This window comes from Gopherus flavomarginatus, chromosome 16 (assembly GCF_025201925.1).
Source record: "Gopherus flavomarginatus isolate rGopFla2 chromosome 16, rGopFla2.mat.asm, whole genome shotgun sequence".
Classification (NCBI taxonomy): domain Eukaryota; kingdom Metazoa; phylum Chordata; order Testudines; family Testudinidae; genus Gopherus; species Gopherus flavomarginatus.
The window spans coordinates 6,556,774-6,582,604 of record NC_066632.1 but is presented as its reverse complement, the minus strand read 5'-3'; the positions used below and the strand labels follow the sequence as shown (position 1 = coordinate 6,582,604).

The 25,831-nt window shown below is 50.9% G+C and overlaps 1 protein-coding gene across 1 annotated transcript; it reads left to right on the top strand.

Annotated features, from left to right (window-relative positions):
- The first annotated feature begins 427 nt into the window (after nucleotides 1-427).
- Nucleotides 428-24,071, top strand: LOC127035547 (maestro heat-like repeat-containing protein family member 2B). The gene is made up of 11 exons (XM_050925554.1): nucleotides 428-480; nucleotides 1,109-1,216; nucleotides 1,569-1,688; nucleotides 1,924-2,046; nucleotides 3,176-3,328; nucleotides 4,045-4,071; nucleotides 9,175-9,290; nucleotides 9,514-9,582; nucleotides 11,803-11,938; nucleotides 12,106-12,201; nucleotides 23,919-24,071. The coding sequence occupies exons 1-11, from the start codon at nucleotides 472-474 to the stop codon at nucleotides 24,069-24,071; spliced, it is 1,110 nt and encodes a 369-aa protein (XP_050781511.1). The 5' UTR covers nucleotides 428-471.
- The last annotated feature ends 1,760 nt before the right edge of the window (nucleotides 24,072-25,831 follow it).

Here is a 25,831-nt window from a genome sequence, read left to right as displayed (position 1 = left end):
TCTAATCAAGTGATTGCGAAGTCTCCAGAGGAGATTTGATACAAGAAAAACAAACAAACAATAGGGGGTATGCTGTTTACCAGTGAAGACAATGGATGCTTGGAACCCTTTCTGGAAGTCCAGAGGTATCCGGCACCAGGTATCCTTCACCTATTGGACGAACGGCCAGCTGGCTTGTCTTATGAATGGAGGATCACCTTTGGTCTGGTTGTTTCATGCTGGGAGAGAGATTTGGGGGAGCTATCCTTTGTGAGACAGGGGAATGTTTGGTTATCTAAGTATAAGCTCTAGAAGTGTGTTATGATTTTATTTTGACATAACCATGTTTGCATTAATTTTACTTGCTCCTTCTCAACTCTCTGATCTTTGTGAATTGAACTCTGCTTGTTTTCACTATAAATGTATCTAAGTGTGTGAAATGGAGCGGTGACTCTGAGGTGAAACTGGCAAGGGGTGGTCTGTAGCACGCCTATGAATTCTGTGAGTATCCAGTGGAACAGGCACTGGACATTGTGGGGCTGCAGAGTGGGCTCGGCAGTTGGACTGTTGCGATTGCTTATCTGTGGAAGGACAGTGGAATCTGGATGGGGTGAGAAGGGCGTGTTTGTGTTTCCTGTGACTGGCAGAGCACAGAGAAGGCTTCCTCATGCTAAGGGCAGGTGGTAGTGAGGTACCGCACAACCCTGGGGACCCTCGGGAGGTGGCATAAAGGGTCCAGAGCACTTCAGAGAAGGTTCCTGGTCCTTTGTAGTCCAGGTCCCTTTGTTCAAAGTTTATTAGACCCATCCTCCATCCACTATATAATCACTCCTCAATGGTCAGATTTCTTGGCTCGGTCTCATTCTCCAATTCATTGTCCATCTGGGTTTGGGGACTGAGAGGAATCATCAGGCAAAGGTTAAAGAACAACAGCAGAGGAAGTCTGGGTTGTTGATGTTTATAGTTCTCAATGGGGAAATAACCTTCCCATGACACCTGAATATTGGAAAGTTTACAAGAGAAAACAAGGAAGAAAAGAAAAACACCAAACAAATAAACAAACAAACCCCACAACAGCCCTCAATTTTTTGCAATTAACCCTCTGCTTTAACTCTTGTTTTACACTCAGTTCCTAGGAACATCTCTGGAGATGATAGACGACAGTGCCTGGAGCAGGCAGATAAGCCTTGAGTTGAGCCAGCAGATGGCCGGCTACGCCAGCCCCTCCCATGAGAAGGTTTGTTCTCTGTTAAGGCTTCGTTTCTAGTTAATTTCCCTTGAAATTCTGATTGGGGGGCTACATAAGGCTTCTCTCAAGGCCTCATTACTTTATATTTTATTCTGCATAACAAATTTATTCTTACTTGTTCCCTGCTCTCTTGCCCCCCTGCCCTTCCAGTATTTGCTTGGACAGGCTGCTTGTCTGTGCTGCATTGTTGGTTCTCTGGCTGGGCTAGATGATGGGATGTTTCTGCAGTATGGGTGCTTGGACTTGGCTATCTTGTTCTTTCCTGAGTGTTGCTGAGCTGGGTCTGTACTGACAGGCACGTTGTGTTACTGATATCTCAGTGCTGGTCTCTTTCTTTCAGAATTTCCTGTATAAGGCGCTAGGAACGTCCTTAGCAGTTTGTCAGGACCTGGTCCATGTTAAATCACAGCTTAATGATTTTTTGACAACAACAGATTATATGGAAGTCCCTGAGAGACAGGTGAGGACTCTGTCCCTCTCCCCACTTTACCAAATAATCCCTGTATGCTCCCTGTGGAGCTCAGCTCTGAGTTGGCCTGGGACAGATGCCATTTCACTTCATAGCCTCTTCATTGCTATTTCACTCAGCCCCCGCTCCCCATGTGTCTCACGCCTGACTGGCGCTTTACACCGCTCCAGGTGAAAGGAATGGACTCGTGGGTTAGATCCTAACCAGTATTTTTCTTGGGTGACAGGGAGTCATTTCCATCCTCGCATTCTCTGCTGAGAGCCATCTGGACCTCACCTTGAACGCACTTCAGGAGTTTGGGGCTGCAATGAACAAGGTTAAGATTTCTGGGTTCATCAGCTGCCTGAAGGTAAAGGAGCCAGGGGGTTCTCTCAAACTTCCTCTCCCTCTAAAGCAGGGGCACCAGCGCTGGGGTAGTGTCTCCTCTGGTCAGCTAGCATTGTCCCCCAGTGTATGCATTCTACGCGATGCCTGCAGTTAAGCAGAGAGGAGCTCAATCTGGAGCTGGGGTTCTCTCAAATGATTTTTATCATCTGACGTCTCATGGCTTGAGTGCCCCTCCCATGCACAATGTGTGGGAACTACCTCAGTGGTTTGCATGGAAAAGCATTTAAGGTATTTTTAGCATTTTTTTAATCCCAGTTAGTAGCTGGAAATGAGGAGGTGTTGCAAGCAACATATGGCCAAGCAACCTGCTTTAGGTAGACCACCAGTGGTCTATGGGTGACAATTATGGAACATCTGATTCAGAGCAGTGGTTCTCAACCTGGCCAGATTAGTGTACCGCTTTCAGGAATCTGATTTGTCTTGTGTATCCTAAATTTCACCTCACTTAAAAATTACTTGCTTACAAAATCAGGCATAAAATTATTAAAAAGTATCATAGCACATTATTACTGAAAATTGCTTATTTTCTCACTTTTACCACATAATTATAAAATAAATCAACTGAAATATAAATATTGTACTTGCATTCTTTGTAGTCTGCTGTAAAACTAGGCAAATATCCAGATGAGTTAATAAACCCCTTGGAAGACCTCTGCAGACCCTCAGGGATACACAAGTAGCCCTGGTTGAAAACCACTGATCTAGAGGCTAGAGCAGGAGACTAGGCCTCTGGGCTTCCACTGCTGGCTCTGCCATTTACTCACTGTGCAGCCTTAGGCAAGACATTTAGCGCCTGATCTTGTACCCACCAGTGTCAATGACTAAGCTCCCGTGTACTTCGCTCCTGTAGGTTCAGCATTTTAGGCTCTCTGTGTCAGAGTTACCTAGTGGGAATGATGGAGATACTAATCTCTCCACACCTCACAGTTATTATTATATTGCTTAAATACTTTTTGCAAGTGGTTTGAGATCTTTGGCTAAAAAGAGCTTTGCAAGTGCAAGCTGCTATTGCTGCTGTGAGGAATTCCTTGGTCAGCAGCAGATCAGAATTCCAAAGCAAAATGAATCAGAAGAACTTTCTGATTGTCTAGGACTACCACCATGGGAAGAGAGGCAAGACTCGCAGCACCCTGATGCTGACCTACAGCAGCGTGGCTGTCCATGCTCCAAAAGACCAGCTTCTTTCCCGAGTAGAGGCAGACATCACAGGGAACATCCTTCTCCATTACAGAGCCAGTTGTCAGATAAGAGCTTTTGCGTGATAAGTGTCACAGAACTCAAATTTAAAACTGTAATGGATAGAGCGTGAGCTGTCACATGTTGCATCATTTTTGTTGCTCTTCTTTGTATTTTCTCTAGTTTTCTATATTCTTTTGAAATTCTGTAGATGCCAGCTACACAGTAATTCAGATGCAGTGACACTCAGGCTATTCAGAATAACACTCTAACTCCCCTTATATGGATGTATATCTAGCTCTATCTTTTACTACCCAAGAGAGACTAGTGTTAGCCTGTATTTAGTTGATTTAGTGTCATGCTGTTTCTTGGACTCACTACTTCCCTTACCTCTTATCTGTCTTATTGTTTGTCTGTGTGCTCGGTTATTTCAGTTCCCCAGGTGTCTGACTGCTGGTCCTGACTCTCATCTCAGTGCAACCTCTCCACATCACTTTGCCATTCAGTTCTGCCTTGTCTAACTGAGACTCTCACTTAGGTATTGCCAAAAACAGTTGAACCAAACTGAGATCTTCCAGTAGTTCACAAATGCAAATATTATGGAGGATGGCCCCTGATACTGACCTCTGCAGAACACCCCCTCTGGATACATTTCCTGCCTTTTGGAAGATTTAACAATAGTGACTTCTCTCTGCTCCATATTCACCAGTCAGGACGTTTTGAGGATGTGTGTTATGTGGGACTATCTACATTTCTAATAGCTGTTTTGCATTTCGTTTTTCAGGTGCTGGGCATCACTGTTGCGAACAAGGTACATTCTAAATTATCTGCCCTCAGCTTTTGCATTTTCTGTACGCAAGTTTCTTGTTTAAATTGCAGAGCTAGGTTTCCTTGCTACATCAAGCAGGAGTCCTGGCTGCTCTGGTGTAAGTGGACCTGGATTTATTTATTTGAACCTGGGTTTTCTCTTCTTCTGAGGTGGGTGCAGAGCCAGGGTCCTCTACCTTCTGGGGTCTGTGGGCACCTCTCTCCTTCCCTGAGGCTAGATTTAATTCCTGATCTTTATCTTCTGGACTATGGTTCTTCTCTCAGGCCACGTCTACACTACAGAATAAAATCGAAATGATTAAAACCGGTTTTATAAAACAGGTTTTATAAAATCGATTTTACATGTCCACACTAGGGCACAGTACTTCGGTGGTGTGTGTCCATGGTCCCAGTCTACCATCGATTTCCGGAGCGTTGCACTGTGGGTACCTATCCCATAGTTCCCGCAGTCTTCCCTGACCCTTGGAATTATGGGTTACTACCCCAGTGCCTGATGGGACAAAAATCACTGCCATGGGTGGTTCTGGGTACAGCCTCACCCCTCCCTTCCTGAAAGCAGCAGACAGCCATTTCGCGCCTTTTTTACTGGGTGAACTGAGCAAACGCCATGGCACAGCAAGCATGGACCCTGCTCAGCTCAATAGCACGATTGTGGACGTTGTAAATGCCTCATGCATTCTCATGCTGTCTATGGTGAACCATGAACTGCAAACGCAGGAGAGGAGGAGGCAGCTATGGCAGTGCAGCGACGAGAGTGATGAGGACCTGGAGACTGATTTCTCCCTAACCGTGGGCCCCCGCGCTTTGGAGCTCCTGATGGTAATGGGGGAGGTTCTACCCATTGATCGCCGATTTTGGGCCTGGGAAACAAGCACAGACTGGTGGGACCACATAGCTTTGCAGGTGTGGGACGATTCGCAGTGGCTGCGGAACTTTCGCATGCGTAAGAGCACTTTCTTTGTACTTTGTGACTTGCTTTCCCCTGCCCTGAAACGCCATAATACCAGGATGAGAGCAGCCCTCACAGTGGAGAAGCGAGTGGCAATAGCACTCTGGAAGCTTGCAACGCCAGACAGCTACCGGTCAGTCGGGAATCAATTTGGAGTGGGAAAATCTACTGTGGGGGCTCCTGTGTTGCAAGTAGCCAAAGCAATCATTAAGCTGCTGCTACGAAAGGTTGTGACTCTGGGAAACGTGCAGGTCATAGTGGATGGCTTTGCTGCAATGGGATTCCCTAACTGTGGGGGGGCCATAAATGGAACCCATATCCCTATCTTGGCACCGGAGCACCAGGGCACCCAGTACATAAAGCGCAAGGGGTACTTTTCAATGGTGCTGCAAGCACTGGTGGATCACAAGGGACGTTTCACCAACATCCACGTGGGATGGCCAGGAAGGGTTCATGACGCTCGTGTCTTCAGAAGCACTGCTCTGTTTAAACGGCTGCAGCAAAGGACTTACTTCCCAGACCAGAAAATAACAGTTGGGGATGTTGAAATGCCTGTCGTTATCCTGGGGGACCCAGCCTACCCCTTGATGCCATGGCTCATGAAGCCATACACAGGCAGCCTGGACAGTGGTCAGGAGCTGTTTAACTACAGGCTGAGCAAGTGCAGAATGGTGGTGGAATGTGCATTTGGCCGTCTAAAAGGGCGCTGGAGAACGTTACTCACTTGCTCAGACCTCAGCCAAACCAATGTCCCCTTTGTTATTGCTGCTTGCTGTGTGCTCCACAATCTCTGTGAGAGTAAGGGGGAGATCTTTCTGGTGGGGTGGGAGGCTGAGGCAAATCACCTGGCCGCTGATTACACGCAGCCAGACACCAGGGCGATTAGAAGATCACACCAGGAAGCGGTGCGCATCAGAGAAGCCTTGAAAACGAGTTTCATCATGGGCCAGGGTACGGTGTGACTGCTGTGTTTGTTTCCCCTTCATGAACCTCCCCCCTTTATTGACTCCTCCTGCAAGCAATCTACCCCCCCCTTCCATTACAGCTTGCTTATGGAAATAAAGTTACTATTGTTTAAAAAGCTTGTATTCTTTATTAAATGTCATTCCCTGTAAGCAACCCAGCTTCCCACTTGGTTTAAAAAGCATGTAATTATAAAAAGAGTAAGAGAAATAACAAGGTACCCCGAGAGTGGTTTGGGAGGAGGATAGGAGGGAAGAAAAAGGCCATTAAGGAAGCCTTGAAAACGAGTTTCATCATGAGCCAGGGTACAATGTGACTGCTGTGTTTGTTTCCTCTGCATGAATTTCCCCCCTGTATTGACTCCTGCTGCAAGCAACCTACCTCCCCCTTCCATTACAGCTTGCTTATGGAAATAAAGTTACTATCGTTTAAAAAGCTTGTATTCTTTATTAAAAGTCATTCCCTGTAAGCAACCCACCCTCCCACTTGGTTTAAAAAGCATGTAATTATAAAAAGAGTAAGAGAAATAACAAGGTACCCTGGGAGTGGTTTGGGAGGAGGATAGGAGGGAAGAAAAAGGCCACTAAACACATTTCAATGTAATGACAGCCTTTTGGTTGGACTGTCCACGGGGCGGGTGCAGAAAGCCTTCCCCCACGCGTTCTTACACGTCTGGGTGTGGAAGATATGGAACATGGTGAGTACTGAGGGAGGTTAAACATGGGCTGAAGTGGCACTCTGTGACCCCGCAGCTCTTCCTGAAGATCCACCAGACGTCGGAGGATGTCAGTTTGATCGCGCAGCAGCTCCAGCGTTGCATCCCGCCACCGCTGATCTTGCTGCCTACACCTCTGATCTTCCTGCCACCACATCTCATCTCGAGCGTCTCTCCTATCCTCACGTTGGTCCCTCCTGTCCTCACGTTGGTCCCTCCTGTCCTCATGTTCACTGACATCTTTCCTGTACTTTGCTACCACGTCCTTCCACTCCCCCAGATGAGCTCTTTCATTGCGGGTTACTGCCATGATTTCTGTGAACATTTCATCTCGTGTCCTCTTCTTCCTCCACCTTATCTGAGCTAGCCTTCAGGATGGAGTAGGGAGGCTTGAAAAATTTGCAGCTGCATGAGTGGGGGAAAATAGTGATAGAAGAATTATAAGAGATACATTTCACAGAACAATGGTTATACTCTTTCACAGTGAACTACACTATTCACCGTACGTAGCACGTCACTTCAGTACAAGGTTGCCTTTGGATTCTTTTAGTATTTAGTGCCTGTGGCTGTGGTGTAACAGATCAACACAGACGCAGGTCCGGGGATTACAATTCAGCTTGCATGCGGTCATGGTAAGGCCTACATCTATAATGGCAGATCACTGATAATCACCCCACCCTGTCCCTTTCCCCCACCCCCCACCGCGTGGCTATTAGCAGGGAAAATTCCTGCTGGCCAGCCAACTGCTAAAAAGCACATCTTTTGCTTTTTTTCTTATGCCTTTAGAAGGAGCAGCAGAGGAAATACTGTAGCCCTAAGTGAATTGTGTTCCCCCCACCCACTCCGCATGTCTGCTATAATGGCAGATCACTGATAATCACCCCACCCTGTCCCTTCCCCCCCCCACCGCGTGGCTATTAGCAGGGAAAATTCCTGCTGGCCAAATGCTAAAAAGCTCAGCGCCATTAAGACACCTCCCTGTAGGAATGGGCAGCTTTTTCCCTTCCCCCCGCATGGCTACCTGCAAGGGAAGGATTTCTTTTAAGCCGCAGGAAGGCAGCACTGTAGGAATGGGCATCTCTGTCCCCTTAATAAAATACATTAATTTTTACCAGGTGACCATGAATGATATCACTCTTCTGAGGATAACAGACAGAGAGAAAGAAATTATGCTTCTTGAATGCCAGCAATCACCGGGACCATACGCAGCTAGGCTTTGTCATGCAATGATACCCGATTACGTGCTCCAGGCATAGCATGGTAAAGTTTCGTACCATGGAAGATGGAATAAGGCTGCCCTGCCCAGAAACATTCTGCAAAGGCTTTTGGAGTACCTCCAGGAGTGCTTCATAGAGATGTCCCTGGAGGATTTCCGCTCCATCCCCAGACATGTTAACAGACTTTTCCAGTAACTTTAATGCCAGCTAATGCATGCAAACCCTCGTGGCAAATCAATCATTAAAAAACGCTTGCTTTTAAACTATGTTTTATATTTACAAAGGTACACTCACCAGAGGTTGCTTCACTGTCTGGGCTAGTGGCTTGGGAGGGCTGGGAGTTTAATTCTGTCTGGGTCACGAAAAGCTCCTGGCTGTTGGGGAGAATGGAGTGCTGTGTGCTTTCAGCAAGCTCGTCCTCCTCTTCCTCCTCCTCATCTTCCCCCTCTGCTGAATCCTCATCCATGGGTGAGATTATTACCCCCACCTCGGAATCCACGGACAAGGGAGGGCTTGTCGTGGCGCGGCCCCCTAAAATTGTATGCAGCTCAGCGTAGAAGCGGCATGTTTTGGGCCCTGATCCGGATCTGCCGTTTGCTGCTTTGGTTTTCTGGTAGGCTTGTCTGAACTCCTTGACTTTAACTCTGCACTGCACTGAGTCCCTGGTATGGCCTCTCTGCCTCATGGCATTAGAAATTTTTTCAAAAGTTTTTTCATTTCGTCTTCTGGAACGCAGTTCTGATAGCACAGACTCTTCTCCCCATACAGCTATCAGATCCAATAACTCCTGTGTGTTCCACGCTGGAGCTCTTTTCCTATTCTCAGGAGACTGCATTGTTACCTGTGCTGCTGAGAGCTCCATGCTGGCCAAACAGGAAATGCAATTCAAAAGTTCGCGGGGCTTTTCCTGTATACCTGGCCAGTGCAGTAGAGTTCATTTACCTGTCCAGAGCGGCCACTGGTGCACTGTGGAATACCTCCCGGAGGCCAATAACTTCGATTTCCGTCCATACTAACCCTAAATCGATTTAGTAATATTGATTTTAGGGTTACTCCTCTCGTTGGGCAGGAGTACAGAAATCGATTTTAAGAGCCCTTAAAATCGATTTAAAGTGCCTTGTAGTGTGGACGGGTACAGCGTTAAATCAATTTAATGCTGTTTAAATCGATTTAACACTGTAGTGTGGACCAGACCTCAGCTTCTCATCCACATTCTCTTGTTTCTCCTTCTGGATTATGTAGGACATGTACCTAAAATTAACTCTCATCCACAATGTCATGGAGATTAGCTGTGCCATCTTGGAGACTCCCAGGAGTTCGAATTCTCTTACAAACTGGAGCTCCTTGGCCACATGCTGGTGAGTGATTAGGCGTTTGTTGTAATGTAATAAGACTGGTTTTCCAGGGGGATGTTATTTTATCCATTGGCTGTGATTGTACTACTGCAGTCTCATGCGCTACGTGCATGGCACCCAGAATGCTGGGTCCACTCTGAGCTTGGCAGGGATGCTGACATCTTGTGGGCTGTAACTGGAAGGAACGGCTTGTGTCTTGTGAGTTCTCTTTCTGTCCTCTGTATAGCCTGCAGATGGCCCTACGGTTCATTTCTGAGGCAGAGAACCTGCTGAGCACTGTGTCTGTTTATTCCAGGTCTGGCAGATGGCCCTGTTTCAGGGGGTGAGAGGAAGGCCTCTCTGCCTTTCAAATCCATTTCCCATTTTTGATGTCCCTATTCATGCATTTCAGGACTTCATTAAAAAGGAACCACTGGATTCCCTGGCATCTCCAGTTCGCTACAAGGCAATTCTTGCCATTGGACATCTGAGGTAGGCTATTTTCTGCCATATTTCCTGGCACTGTGATGCCTTCTTATTTGTTAATTCATGAGTGTCAGGTTGGGAGCAGTCTCATGCCTGCAGAGTTTGGCTCACCAGGGCCGCCCGGGGGGAGCAAGTGGGGCATTTTGCCCCGGGCCCCGCAAGGGCCCCCACGAGAGTTTTTCAGGGCCCCTGGAGCAGAGTCATTCACTCCAGGGGCCCTGGAAAACTCTCACAGGGCCTGGGCCCCCAGAGCTTCTGCCACTTCAGGTCTTCGGCGGCAATTCAGCGGCGGGGGATCCTTCCGCCCCGGGACCCACCGCCAAAGCGCTGGGTCTTCGGCGGCAATTCCCCGTCACCAAAGACCCCAGGTCGCCTGAATCCTCTGGGTGGCCCTGTGGCTCACATGCTGCTTGTTGTCAGAGATGTTGTCAGAAGCTACCGGTGTGGTGCTCTGCTCTCTCCTTGGTGGTATCACTCGGCTGCATGCGTGTGTTCCCTCTGTGTGCTGCCCCAGCTCTGTGCAGATAGCTGACACAGCAGATCCAAAGAGAACCCCCAATAACCACAGAGTCTAGTAAGGTACGAAGGCCCGTCGGCCAGGTTTATTGCCGTATTGGATACAGTAGTAGTTCTCCGCAGATTACTTAGTCTACCGAGCATACTGCGAATATGTACCCACGGTCAGTGGACTCGGCTCAGTTAGTGGCGGGACTTTCCACTGCCTCCCAGGCCGGACAAAGACACTGCCCCAAGGATGCATTCTTATACACAGGTACAAACAAGTTACACATCACTCCTGACGTATTGAGGTGCAACCCCTTTACGCGGTAAGGTGCAACCCCTCTACGTAGTAAGGTGCCGCCTCTCACCTTGTACAGATTGGTTCCATCAAAACAACTCTATCCATCATATTACCCTTTTGCCCCTGTCATTTTGATGGGTCAGTCTGTTCCTTGTTATCTGTGTGGAATGTGCAAGTATGTGAATGTTCTGATCTCTAGTGTTCAGTACCTTTTAGGTATGTATCTTCTTGCAGCATCAGCCCTTTCCTTGCCAGTTTGTGTGAGCAGGGCCTTCCTCTGGCTCACAGCTTCACTTTGCTTTATATTAGCAAAGTCTTGACCATTATTTTATTTCAGGCCTTAGGTCTCATACTAGGCCTCTGATACCAAGGTTTACATCTTAGGACTTTCACTTACTACACTGCTCACCAGCAGGACTTTAGTTCTTAAGGATTTGAATGTGTCCATTTGGAGGTTTGTGCTTGAAAGACACAAGACTGGAGGCTGTGGGGCATGCAGTAAAATGGAGCAGAGTTCAGATGGGGAGGGAGGTGTCTGCAGGACCGGCGCTAGGGTTTTGAGCGCCCTAGGCGGAAGGCAATTTCGCCGCCCAGCGCGCTGGTCCCGTGGCTCTGGTGGAGCTGCTGCAGTGGTGCCTGTGGGCGGTCCGCTGGTCCGCGGCTCGGATGGAGCTGCCACAGTCGTGCCTGCGGGCAGTCCACCCAAGCCGTGTGAGCAGCCGACCGTCCGTAGGCACCACTGCGGCAGCTCCGTCCGAGCCGCGGACCAGCAGACCGCCCGCAGGCATGACTGCGGCAGGTCCACGGGAGCTGCCTGCCGCCCCCTCCGACGGCGCCCTGAGCCAGGGGAGACCCTGGGCTACCAGCTCCCACCGGAAGCTCAGACTCCCTCTCTGTCCTAGCAGCAGTGGCTGCTCAACCATTTAAAAAAAATTGGGGAGCGCTTTTTGGCGCCCCCAAATCTCAGCGCCCTAGGCAACCGCCTAGTCCGCCTAAATGGTTGCACCGGCCCTGGGTGTCTGGCTTGCTGGCAGGGGGAAGGAAGCTTGTGGGTTTCTCTAAAAAGGGGACTTGAAGTTTTAGCTTTACTTCTAGATGAGCCAATACTTAATAGAGGTGCAAAGTGAAGGGTTGTTTGCACTTGGGGTTCTAGATTGGGACAATCTCTAGTCATTGGACCCATTTCTTTTACTTGGAGGTGGTACTGAGTCTAATGCATGACTTTTCTCTCTATCTTTCTTCTGCCAGCAAACTGAAACCATCTCTGACCTTGGAGGAAAACCGTGAGCTCCTTGATCAGTGCTTCAAAAGTTTATTTCCCCTTCCTCCCTTGGAGATGATGAAAAAGGAAGGTGAGACAGCAAAGGATACTCTGCTTATACAAGTACGTGACAACAATTCTCCTCTGGCACCATCCACTATATTTCTGCCCAGCAGGCACTGGGTGATGGCAGTCACACACAGCCTCCCTGGCAAGGCATGGTTAGCTTTCCCCGGCCCACACACACAAATGATCTGTGCTGAGCCTCATTCCTTCTCTTCTGGTTTCAGTCACTCTACGTGAGGTCCTTGGAAGCCCTTGGCAAGCTAACGGAGACTTTGCTGGAGGGAGAACCAACCTCAGACTGGTTCCAGGAAATGTTTGAAGTGAGTAGACCATTGAACCGTGGTGGAGATTGTTTCTTGTGTTACAGCAGGGAAGAGTTGGCGATTTAGGGGGGCAAGCTTCTGTTGTGGAGGAATTTTCCACGATGGAGTGAATTTTAGGGAGAAAGCATCAAATTCTTCCTGGGCTAAGCAGGCATATGCCCCACTGAAATCCACAGAAGCTTCGCCATTTCATGCCAGGGCTGGATTGGGACCAAGTTTTTACAGTGTCGTTGACACTACTTGGAGCGGCAAGAAAATCACCCCTGCAGTAGCCAAATCCAAGAGAACCAGCTGAAACTGATCACTTCTTCTAAGAGGAATTCATGAATGTTGAGTTAGGCCCCGTGTATGGAAACTCATTCAGAGGAGACTTCCTGTTCCTCAGACATGGACAGAATATCATGAAGAGCTGAGGGGTGGGGAGTTTGATGCACCTTCAGTATAAAAATGAAGTTCTAAAAGGAGCTGGGCTGGGGCAGTGCCGGTGCAAGGATGTTTGGTGCCCTAGGCAAAACTTCTACCTTGAAGCTCTCCCCGTGCCCCCGCCCTGAGGCGACCCCCCCCGCGGCAGCTCCCCACCCCCCACCCTTCGCCCTGAAGCACCCCCCTGGCCCCAGCTCACCCCTGCTCCGTGAACAAGCACCGCAAGCCTGGGAGGCAGGAGAAGTGAAGCAGCCACGGCATGCTCAGGGAGGAGGCGGGGCAGGGGTGAGCTGGGGCGGGGAGTTCCGCTGCATGCCGCTCCCCCCTTACTTGCTACAGGTGGCCCTCCCCGCACTCCCCTGCCCCAGCTCCCTCCGCCTAAGTACCAGCGGTGACCAGGGCGGCCGAAGTTCCAGCCGCCGTAGTTGCTGCGGAAGAAAATGGTGCCCCCCAAATCCTAGCACCCTAGGCAACCGCCTAGGTCGCCTAAATGGTTGCACCGGCCCTGGGCTGGGGGGACTTCTCTGCTCTTATTCAAATTAATAAAAAGAAATGCTCCTCTCTGTCATTCTGCCACTCAATGTGGGAGAAGTTGCCCAGGAAACAGACCATAGCAGCAGACATCAAACAGCATGCGATGTGCTAGACAGCTCCCATCAGACAGTCTACAGCAGACATCACATAGACGGGCACAGATTCATCTCTCATGTAACTCCTTTGGCTTCAATCTGGCCCCTGGGACTTGTATATATTAGGGGCTCTTCCATTAGACATGTAATTCCTTTGCTCCATGGAGGTGAGATGCTTCGGAGAGGGATTTTAGTGACTATTAAACCTGTTTAAGAGGAACTCTGGGAGGGATTTTATGGTACTAATTCTGTCCATTCCCTTGCTCTACCAACAGCTCCTAGCGACATGGTTCAGTTCAGGGAAGGAGTGGGAGAGAGAAAGGGCCTTTCAGGCCACCACCCAGCTACTGACTGCCTATGAAGAGACAGTTCATAGCACAGTGAGTATAGCCATACTCTTCCTTGAGCTGAGTTCTCTGCTTCTATCAGATCTGACACTCAACGCAAATGCGTGAAAAACTCTTCCAGGGCAGCAGCTGGGATTTCAAGGTGACTAAGATCCCTCTGCTTCCATAAGAGAGAAGTTTGCACAACAATGCTGTGACCACACTGCGGGCAGACTGCAAGAATTAGAGGGCAGACAATCCCCCAAACTGATGGCTTATTCTAGAATTAGATTCACCAAGTCAACAACAAAAGAGCTTCCACCCTAGTTAAGAAGATGCCAAACGCTTTCCCCTTTTGGCATTCCAGACCTTGGCTCCCATCTAAACATCCATGTCTTGGAAGAGAGGGGAGGGATAGCTCAGTGGTTTGAGCATTGGCCTGCTCAACCCCAGGTTGTGAGCTCAGTCCTTGAGGGGACCGTTTAGGGAACTGGGGTAAAAATCTGTGTGGGGATTGGTCCTGCTTTGAGCATGGGGTTGGACTAGATGACCTCCTGAGGCCCTTTCCAACCCTGATATTCTATATCTAATATAGTGAGGGGTTACTGAAAATCTGATTCACCACATGTGGGGTTCACTAATCATAAAGGCCCAGATGCTTATCCTCAGGTCAATATGAATCTCAGGTCTTTCCCAAATATCATGCTGTTTGTTAAAAGAAAGAAGAGAGTTACAAATGGTTAAAAGATCAATATCCAGACAAGTGACTTTCAATGTTGATAGTTCAGGATCACAACAGGGATGGAATAAACTGCTAGTTTGTAAAAGTCTCTCTGGAATCATCCCAACAGATCAGAATCCAAAGGCATCTTAGATGTAAAGTCTGTTAGTTTTTCCAGGCATTCTCCAGGTTATTCCAAATGATTATTTGGAAGATCTCTGTCCTATGGCTCACACTTTCTCCGTTCAAAGTTTAAGCAGACTAGAGATGATAGGATCAGGCCCAAGCCTTCCCTTTTATAGCTATTCTAGCAGGCTGACAAGCCTACCTCACAGAAATTGTCACAGAAGGACCTTCCCCCAATGCAGATGACCCGTTGTACTTTGCTTTGAAGATCTTCTATTTCCTGTGCATACACAGTAAACTAGTTACATTCATTCACATAAGGTAATTAGCCGTTCTTCCATTATAACACAGATAGTTAAGCTGAAGATAATGTAGAAATGACTGGTTTCCTGAAGTGTCTTACATCTTTGATTTTAAGGTTAACTGAACACCTTGCATACATAATTAAGGCAATTAAGCCATGAAAGGGAATTAGCATCTGCAAGCTAATTTGGTTACATTGTGAAACTTCTAGCCGGGTATAAATAACCACAGACAAATACACTTAGCATCTATTGTTCCTTTTTGAATGAATTGATGATTGCTAGTCTAATATATCTCTTTGAAATTCACATGCAAGTGAACTGTCTTGATACAGTAGAAGTGCCTTTTGTTAAGTTATTATGGGTCATACACAGGTTGACTGGTCTGCCAGTGTCACAAATGCATTCTTGGTTCTTATACTCCCAGGATGCTAAAGCTGAATTTCTATGTAATCAGCTAAAAACATAAAACATAAGAGTGGCTATCCAGGATCCCCCAGAAGAATGGTTCATCTAGCCCAGTATACTGTCTTCTAACAGTGGTGGGGGCCAGATGCTTCAGAGGGAATGAACAAAACAAGGCAATTGTCAAGTGAACCATCTCTTGTTGGACAGTCCCAGCCCCAGCTTCTGGCAGTCAGAGGTTTAGAGACACCCAAATCATGGCGTTGCATCCCTGACCATGTTAGCTAATAGCCAGTGATGGACCTATCCTCCGTGAACTCATCTAATTCTTTTTGGAACCTAGTTATACTTTTGGCCTTCACAACATCTCCCTGACAATGAGTTCCACAGATTGACTGATTGCATTGTGTGAAGAAATGTTTCCGTTGTTTGTTTTAAACCTGCTTCCTATTAATTTCATTGGGTGACCCCCTGTTCCTGAGTTATGTGAAGGGCTAAATAACACTTCTTTATTGACTTTCTCTACACCAGTCATGATTTTATAGGCTTTGATCATATTCCCTCATAGTCATCTCTTTTTCTAGCTGAAAAGTGCCTGTCTTTTTAATCTCTCCTTGTACGAGAAGTTGTCCCATACACTAAATAATTTTTGTTGCTCTTCTCTGTACTTCTTCCAATTCTAACATATCTTTTTTGAGATTAGATGAGCAAAACTGCACGCAGTATTCAAGGTGTGGGGGTACTGTAGATTTATATAGTGGCATAATGATATTTACTGTCTTATTGTCGATCCCCTTCCTAATGTTTCCTAACATGTTAGCTTTTTTGACTGCATGTGGAGCAGATGCTTTCAGAGAACTGTGCACAATGACTCTGAGGTCTCTTTCTTGAGTGATAACAGCTAATTTATACCCCATTCATTTGCATGTACAATTGGGATTATGTAAAAGCAGCAAAGAATCCTGTGGCACCTTATACACTAACAGACGTTTTGGAGCATGAGCTTTCGTGGGTGAATACCCACTTCTTCAGATGCATGTGGTGGAAATTGGGATTATATTTTCCACTGTGCGTTACTCAGTTCAGTACAGGAATCAGAGGCACATTGTTACCAGATGTGCCCGTTACTTTGGGTAGGCTCAGTAATTAGGGTTATTCTTCTTCGAGTGATTGCTCACATCCATTCCAGTTAGGTGTGCGCGCCGTGCGTGCACGTTCGTCGGAAACTTTTTACCCTAGCAACTCCAGTGGGCCGGCAGGTCGCCCCCTGGAGTGGCGCCGCCATGGCGCCCAATATATATCCCTGCCGGCCCACCCGCTCCTCAGTTCCTTCTTACCGCCGTGTCGGTCGTTGGAACTGTGGAGCGCGGCATAGCTGTCCTCCACGTCCCTAGCTCTCCTTGTTATCTATCGTTTATCTCTAGCACTATTGTAGTTGTTAATTAGATTGTTAAGTGTAGATAGTAGTAGTTAAGTTAAGTAGTTTGTAAATAGTTCTTCGCCGGGGGCTTAGCCCTTCCCGGCACCCGGCACCAGGCTCATGCCTGGTTCGCCGGGCTTCAAGCAGTGTGTGGCCTGCAAGAAGCCCATGCCTACCAGCGATCCCCACGACGCGTGCCTGAAGTGCCTGGGGGAATCGCACAGATCCGACAAGTGCCGCATCTGCAAGGCTTTTAAGCCAAGGACAAAGAAGGAGAGGGATCAAAGGCTCCGGACTCTCCTTATGGAGGCGGCACTTGACCCGGCGGCTTCGCAGGCCGTGATCTCGGCGCCGGCACCGGATCGCACCGGCACCGAGAAGACCCCCCGGCACCGACCTTCTCCGGCACCGGGGACAGAGCCTAGGCCGTCGAAGTCTATTACTCCGGCCAGGCAGACCCGACTGGAGCGCCCGGCCTCAACATCGGCCGCGGCGCCGCCGGCACCGTCGACTCCGGGCCCGGCGGGTCCGTCGAGTCCGGTGCCGCCAAGCTCCCCCATGACATCTGGGGTTGAGATAGTGGTGCCATCCACACCGGAGACCTTCGCCTCGGCACGGGACCTCATAGCCATGACTGAGCCCACTCAGCTGCCACCCCCGGTACCTCCGGTGCGGGTCGTGTCCAGAGGCAAGCCTATGATGTCGGCACCGTCTCGGGACTCACGTTCTCGATCCAGGTCCCGATGTCACGGTCGCTCCAGATCCCGCCGCCGCTCGCAGTCCCGGCACCGCTCCCCTCAGCGGTACCGGTCGCACTCGCGGCGCCGGTCGACATCAAGACGATCGCGGTCGGACTCCAGCCGCCGATACCGGCACCGCGATTCCAGGAGCCGATCCAGACATTACTCACCGCACCGGTCGACCTCCCGGCACCGAGCTGGTGGCAGGTCCCGGTCCCGGTCGACCTCCCGGCACCGAGCTGGTGGCAGGTCCCGATCCCGGCACCGAAGTGGCGCCCGGTACCGGTCCAGATCCCTGCACCGTGACAGAACCCGGTCCCGGTCCCGGCACCGATATGACTCCCGGCACCGGTCTCCGGCACCGAGAAGATCGTCCGTGCCGGCCCACGCAGACCCTTACCATCCAGGGTCCGCCCCGCCATGGCCCTCTAGACAGCCGTCCGTATCTTCGCAAACGGACAGCGGGTATGCGCTGGGCGCCGACCGGCAGGCGGCGCTGTTCAGCGATCCGCCACAGCAGGACCAAGGCCCGCAACAGTGGGGATTCTGGACACCCTGGGCATACCATCAGGCCCAGGGCCCCCAACAGCTCCCTGCTAGGCCGGCGACTGCGGAGCGCAGGGCACCTGAAGCCTCGTTGTCTCGCCCCCCTCCCTCCCCGGATGGGGAGGAAGGGTCCAAGCATCAAGACTCCGCGTTGGCTCCTGAGGCAGAGGCGAGGGCCGAAGGAGACCCGCCGTTAGACACTCTCTTGCCGGGGGTCTCCTCATCCTCCTCCCCGGATGAAGCGGTGGCTGGTACCTCCTCCAACAGCCCCCCCCCGCTGGACCTCAGGGCGCACCAAGACCTCCTCAGGCGAGTAGCTCAAAATCTGAGTCTGCAAGCCGAGGAGGTCTTGGAGATAGAGGATCCAATCGTTACCATCCTCTCGGCAGACGCTCCCACCAGAGTCTCCCTACCATTCATACGAACCATCCAGGCCAACGCCAACACCATCTGGCAGTCTCCGGCCTCCATTCCTCCTACTGCGAAGGGCGTCGAGAGGAAGTACATGGCTCCTTCTAAGGGCTACGAGTACCTCCATGTGCACCCGACTCCGTGTTCCCTGGTGGTTCAATCAGTGAACGATAAGGAGCGTCACGGCCAGGAGGCTCCAGCCCCCAAATCCAGGGAGGCCAGGCGGATGGACCTCCTCGGCCGTAAGGTGTACCCGGCTGGGGCGCTGCAGCTCAGGGTCTCCAACCAGCAAGCCCTGCTGAGCAGATACGCCTTCAACTCCTGGGTGGCAGCAGACAAATTCAAGGAGCTGCTGCCACAAGATGCTCGCCAAGAGTTTACGGCCATCTTGGAGGAAGGCAACAAGGTCGCACGCATGTCCTTGCAAGCCTCTTTGGACGCTGCAGACTCGGCTGCCCGTACCCTCGCGTCGGGTGTAACAATGCCTCGCATCTCCTGGCTGCAGGTTTCTGGCCTTCCGCCGGAGCTCCAGCACACTATACAGGACCTTCCTTTCGAAGGCCAGGGCTTGTTCTCGGAAAAGACAGACCCCAGACTCAAGAGTCTGAAAGACAACCGAGTCATCATGCGGTCACTCGGGATGCACACACCCGTGACGCAACGCAGACCCTTCCGGCCGCAGCAACAACAACAGCGCAGGCCGTATCCCCAGTTCCGCCAGCAGCAGGACCTTAACAGGCGCCGCGGCAGGAACGGAAGGCGCAGGCACTCAGGGAACCAAGGGGGGCAGAACCAAGGCTCCTCTAAGCCCCCGCCTGGACCTAAGCCTTCATTTTGAAGGTGCGCCCGAGGGCGCAGTAACAGTTTCCCCAATGGATCCTTCCCCCCCGTTTTCCAACCGCCTTTCGTTTTTCCTCCCAGCGTGGTCCCTAATAACATCAGACCGCTGGGTCTTAAGCACGGTGCAGTCGGGATACCGCCTGCAGTTTGTTTCATTTCCTCCTTCCCGCCCCCCTTCCTCGTCCCTCTTCAGGGACCCCTCTCACAAGCAATTCCTTCGACAGGAGGTGCAGACGCTCCTCGGCAAAGGAGCTATAGAGGCGGTGCCGGAGAACGAGAAGGGCAAGGGGTTTTATTCCCGCTACTTTCTGATCCCCAAGGCCAAGGGGGGCCTCAGGCCTATCCTCGACCTGCGAGAGCTCAACAAGTACCTGGTGAAGTTGAAGTTCCGCATGGTATCCCTGGGGACCATTATCCCATCCCTGGATCCGGGAGACTGGTACGCCGCCCTCGACATGCAGGATGCGTATTTTCACATTGCCATCTGGCCACGTCACAGACGTTTCCTTCGCTTTGTTGTGGGGCCTCTTCATTATCAATTTGCAGTCCTCCCATTTGGCCTGTCCACGGCCCCGAGGGTGTTTACGAAATGCATGGCAGTTGTTGTGGCGCAGCTTCGGCGCAGTCGTATCCACGTGTTTCCGTATCTGGACGATTGGTTGATTCGGGGCACGTCGGAACAACAAGTCTGCAGCCATGTCCGCGTGATCACCGACATGTTCGCCACTCTGGGCCTCTTGGTAAACACGGACAAGTCCACCCTGGTTCCCACACAAAGGGTGGAATTCATCGGGGCCGTCCTGGACGCCACTGTGGGCAGGGCCTTGCTGCCATTGCAGCGGTTCCAGGCCTTGTCGGCGATCGTGCAACGGCTGCGGACAGCCCCCTTAACGTCAGTGCGGACATGTCTAACCCTGTTAGGCCACATGGCGGCTTGTACCTTTGTGACCGATTACGCTCGGCTCCGCATGAGGCCCCTCCAGTTGTGGCTCATCAGTCATTACAGACCGACAAGACAGCCGATAGATATGTTAATCACAATCCCCCAGAGGGTATTAGATTCCCTCGGCTGGTGGCTAGACCAGTCAGTGTTATGTGCGGGTCTCCCCTTCCACCCACCTCAGCCCTCGGTGTCCCTAACAACGGATGCCTCGGATCTCGGCTGGGGGGCCCACCTAGGGACCCTGAGGACGCAGGGCCTGTGGTCCCAGGAGGAGGTGGGGCTACACATCAACATGCGGGAGTTGAGAGCGGTCCGTCTTGCTTGTCAAACGTTCTGTCATCAGCTTCAGGGTCGCTGTGTCGCGGTGTTCACCGACAACACGACGACCATGTATTATATCAACAAGCAAGGCGGCACCAGATCCTCCTCCCTGTGCCACGAGGCGATACGACTCTGGGACTTTTGTGTAGCCCACTCCATTCACCTCATGGCTTCCTTCCTCCCCGGAGTACGGAACACGCTGGCGGATCGATTGAGCAGATCCTTCCTGTCACACGAGTGGTCCCTTCGCCCAGACGTCGCCCTCTCCATCTTCCGGAGGTGGGGTTATCCCCGGGTGGACCTCTTCGCGTCCAAGGGGAACAGGAAGTGCCAAGCGTTCTGCTCCTTTCAGGGCAGGGAGCCCGGGTCGATAGCGGATGCCTTCCTCATCCAGTGGTCGACCCACCTGTACTATGCGTTTCCCCCATTCCCTCTGGTCCACAGGGTCCTTCTGAAGGTGCGCAGGGACAGGGCTCACGTGATCATGGTAGCCCCGGCATGGCCCAGACAGCACTGGTACCCCATGCTGCCGGACCTGACCATAGCCGACCCAGTTCCCCTGCCCCTTCATCCGGACCTGATTACCCAGGAGCACGGGACCCTCTGTCACCCGGACCTGCAGTCGCTGCACCTAGCGGCGTGGCTCCTGCGTGGCTGACTGGCTCTGAGCTGCGCTGCTCCACGCCGGTGAGGGAGGTGCTCTTGGGCAGCAGGAAGCCGTCCACAAGAGCGACATATTTGGCCAAATGGAAACGCTTCTCCTGTTGGTGCGTGGAGAGAAATCTCCGCCCTTTGGAAGTTTCGGTAGCCGACATCTTAGACTACATTTGGTCCCTCAAAGGGCAAGGTCTGGCCATATCGTCGTTGCGAGTCCACCTAGCAGCTATCTCCACCTTTCACCCGGGTGCGGATGGTCGCTCTGTTTTTTCTCACCCGACGGTGTCTAGATTCCTTAAGGGGCTGGAACGTTTATACCCTAACGTCCGTCCCCCTGCTCCAACCTGGGATCTTAACCTGGTGTTGTCCCGGCTCATGGGGCCCCCCTTTGAGCCGTTAGCTACCTGCTCCCTGCTTTACCTCTCTTGGAAGACGGCCTTTCTAGTAGCTATCACCTCAGCTAGAAGGGTGTCGGAACTCCGGGCTCTTGTGGTAGACCCCCCATATACGGTCTTCCACAAAGACAAGGTGCAGCTGAGACCACACCCTGCTTTTCTCCCCAAGGTGGTCTCAGCCTTCCACGTCAACCAAGAGATATTCCTCCCGGTTTTTTTCCCGAAACCTCACTCCTCAGGCAGGGAGCAGCAGCTCCACTCGCTTGATGTCCGTAGGGCTCTCGCGTTCTACGTGGAGAGGACCAAGCCCTTCCGCAAATCCCCCTAGCTTTTCGTGGCACTAGCGGACCGCATGAAAGGGCTTCCTATCTCCTCCCAGAGGTTATCCTCTTGGGTAACGTCCTGCATCAGGACCTGCTATGACTTGGCCCATGTCCCTACGGGCAGTGTGACTGCGCATTCTACCAGGGCGCAGGCGTCGTCGCTGGCTTTCCTCGCCCGTGTGCCCATCCAGGAAATCTGTCAGGCAGCGACCTGGTCATCGGTCCACACCTTTGCTTCCCACTACGCCCTGGTCCAGCAGTCAAGAGACGACGCGGCCTTCGGATCTGCAGTGCTCCATGCCGCGACTTCTCACTCCGACCCCACTGCCTAGGTATGGCTTGGGATTCACCTAACTGGAATGGATGTGAGCAATCACTCGAAGAAGAAAAGACGGTTACTCACCTTTGTAACTGTTGTTCTTCGAGATGTGTTGCTCACATCCATTCCACACCCGCCCTCCTTCCCCACTGTCGGAGTCGCCGGCAAGAAGGAACCGAGGAGCGGGTGGGCCGGCAGGGATATATATTGGGCGCCATGGCGGCGCCACTCCAGGGGGCGACCTGCCGGCCCACTGGAGTTGCTAGGGTAAAAAGTTTCCGACGAACGTGCACGCGCGGCGCGCACACCTAACTGGAATGGATGTGAGCAACACATCTCGAAGAACAACAGTTACAAAGGTGAGTAACCGTCTTTTACTTCATTTGACTCAACGCTTTCTATTGCCACTCCCTCATCAGCATTTCCTGTTCTGTCCTTCCGATATATTTTGTACCCTGGTATTACTGTGTCGCATTGATTATCCTCATTCCACCAAGTTACTGTGATGCCTATTATATCCATACCCTCATGTAATACGACATACTCTAGTTCACCTATCTTACTGTTTAGACTTCAGCATCGGTATTTGTGCGCTTTAAAAACTTGTCACTTTTTAGCTGTCTACCATTACATGATATAATTGAATGGGACTCTTTTTTATTTGACTGTTTCTCATCAGAGCCTACCTGTATTTTATCATCTTCCATCCTCTCCTTAGCCACCTCCGTACTAGAACATAGAGAATCTCCATTAATAGATCCGCTCCTAAGGGATGTGTCTGTCCAAACTACATGCTCCTCCACACATGTGGGCTTTCCCTCAACCTTTAGTTTAAAAACTGCTCTATGACCTCTTTAATTTTAAGTACTAGCAATGTGGTTCCATTTTGGTTTAGGTGGAGCCCATCCTGCCTGAATAGACTCCCCCTTTCCCAAAAGGTTCCTCAGTTCCAAATAAATCTAACCTCCTTGTCCCTAAGCCATCGTCTCATCCATGCATTGAGACCTTGCATTTCTGCCTGTCTAACTGGCCATATGCGTGGAACTGGAAGCGTTTCATGGAGCCTAAATTTGGCCTCCAGGATCTTTCTCCCATCCTTCCCTATGTTGTTACCCAATGGGATTCTATGATTCTATGATAGACTCCACTGGGCAATGGCAAACAGGAGAGGAAAAAAATTCTTTAGCCACAGGGAATGTGTTGTTCTAAAGCAGACAGAGGAAATAAGGCAGGTGAACCACACCACACTGCTCACCACAGTCCAGACGGGACAGGGGTAACCACCAGGAAACACCTGAGAAAGGGGAAGTCACTAAGCAGAAATTGACTTTATATGGGCAAAACCCACTTGTGTATGCAGTTTTTTTCCTCAGTGGAAGGTTGACCTATTTGGAAGAAGCACATTTGTGACACGGATTGGACCAGAACTGTTCCTCTAGGAGGAACCACAAGAAAAGGGGACCTGGTAAGACCCACACATGAGAGTGATCGTAGGAGAAGGAGCTTGCTGGTATTTCTTTGCCTCTCTTCACCTTGAGCTTATGGACACCAGGATGGAAGGACTGGAAAGCCCCAAGTCCTAAGGAGTCATTCCTTTGAAGAACTTGCCATATGGCACTATCAACAAGGACCATCTGTAGGGAATCAGAGCCTGCAGCAGAGCCAGTCTCCAGGCAACCTAACGAGCTCAGGTAGCCTGTACCAAGCTGACTGATTGGTGGGAAGGGTCAGCAGAGAGGCTCTTAAGCCCAGCAGTGGCAGTTCAGTAGCTGCTCAAAGCTTTTGCCCACAGCTATGGTAGCTCCGGCCTTGGTCCAGCCCTGCTCCTGCCTTGTCTCTCTCAAGGTAACCTGGTTTTGACCCTCAGCTCCGATTCCTCATCTCCAGCTTCGTCTCCGAGCCCGATTCTGACCCTGGGTTCCGACTCCTGGCTCCTGCCTCTGGCTCTGACCCTTGGTGCTGGCATTTGGCCCTGGCTCTGACCCGCAGCTCTGGTTCTTGGCTGCAGGTCCTGCTCTGACCATTAGACCTGAGCACCCGCTCTCTGACACCATTAAGCACGGATAGTCATTAGTCGCCTCTTCCACCTTCTTTCTGTGTTAACCCTGTTACTACGGCACCACCTGGAACAGGACTGATGTTCTGTCTGCGTCTCCAAGACGACAGCTGCAGACAAGAGCTAAGGTCACAGCTGAGACTTGGACATCACCAACTCACGCATAGGGAGCCACACTGTGAGCTGGATGAAGATCTGTTCTTCTGTTTGTTTCTGATAGGAAGAGCTACTGCTCAGAATGTGACTTCGGCATTACAGCTGCACCACCTTAGATGCTGCTTACAGCAAGACTTATTAACAACCCCAGGACACTGACATCTCTGACCATTATGTTAGCAACCAGCCACTCAGTATGGGCATCTCTTCAGTTTTACTGAATGCAGGATTTAAAAGGTCAGTTGTGAACAGATACTTCACACTGGTTAATTTTAATGAGAGGGAAGGAACACTGGCCAGAATAGGGAAATAATAGATAAAGAATATTTACTAAGTTAGATCTATGCAAACTCTGCAGGGCCAGATGAAATTCACCCTAGAGTACTTAAGAAACTAGCTGAAGCAATCTCTGAACCATTAGCGATAATCTTCCAGAACTCATAGAGGGTGAATGAGGTTCATAACAAGGGCAAACTTAAAAAAAAGAGTTCTCAGGGAAGTAAAGACCAGACAGGCTAACTTCAATACCCAGAAAGATACTGGAAAAAATGATGAATCTACCAATTTATTAAAAGCTAGAGGATAATAGGTGATAAGTAAGAACCAACATGGATTTGTCAAGAACAAGCAGGGGTGGCTCTAGGCACAAGCAAAGCAAGCACCTGCTTGGGGCAGCCCATTTGCAGGGGCGGCAGGGAAGCTGAGAACCAACAGGGGGCTCTGTAGTTCCTTGGTTAGCTCCCTGCCTATAGAGCCAGCCCTGGAGCAGGGAAATAACTACATTTCCCAGCATTCCCTTGGCCACTACCAACTGGAAAGGAAGGAGGGGGACCTCATGTGGCAGCGTGCTGTGAGTGCTGTGAATGGTGGGGAGACCGTACTTTAACATTCAGAAAACAGGACGCTCCACGGGGAGGGAAGCCCCACCCTGCCACCATCCACTCCCTCCGACTGCCTCCCCCAGAAATCCCAACCCATCCAACTCCCCTCCCCCACTCCCTGTCCCCTCCCGGGACCCCTGCCTCTAACTGCCCCCCAGGACCCCACCCCCTATCTAAGCACCGCTGGTCCTTGTCCTCTGATTGCCCCCTCCCAGGACCCCTGCCCCTAACTGCCTCTTGGGACCCCAGCCCCTACCTAAACCTCCCTTCTCCTTGTCCCCAACTGCCCCCTCCTGAGACCCCTCCCCAACTTCTCCCTTAGGACCCCACCCCCTACCTGTCCTCTGACAAACCCCTGGGACTCCCATGCCTATCCAACTGCTGCCTGTCCCCTGAGTGCCTCGCCGAACCTCTGACCCATCCCACCCCCCCTTCTCCCTGTCCCTTGACTGCCCCCCCGGAACCTCCTACTCCTTCTCCAACCCCCCAGCCCCCTTACTGTACCACTCAAACCAGCTTGTCTGGATCCGCGCAGCACCAAACACGCTGCTGCATACATGCTGCCGTGCTCCCTCGCGGAGCCCACAGCCCCCCCCCCACACACAGCACCTGCCTTCCAGATTTGAACACCTCAAAATTCAGGAGTGCTCAAGCTCAGTTTGGGCAGCTGTTACTTCTTTTCTCCCT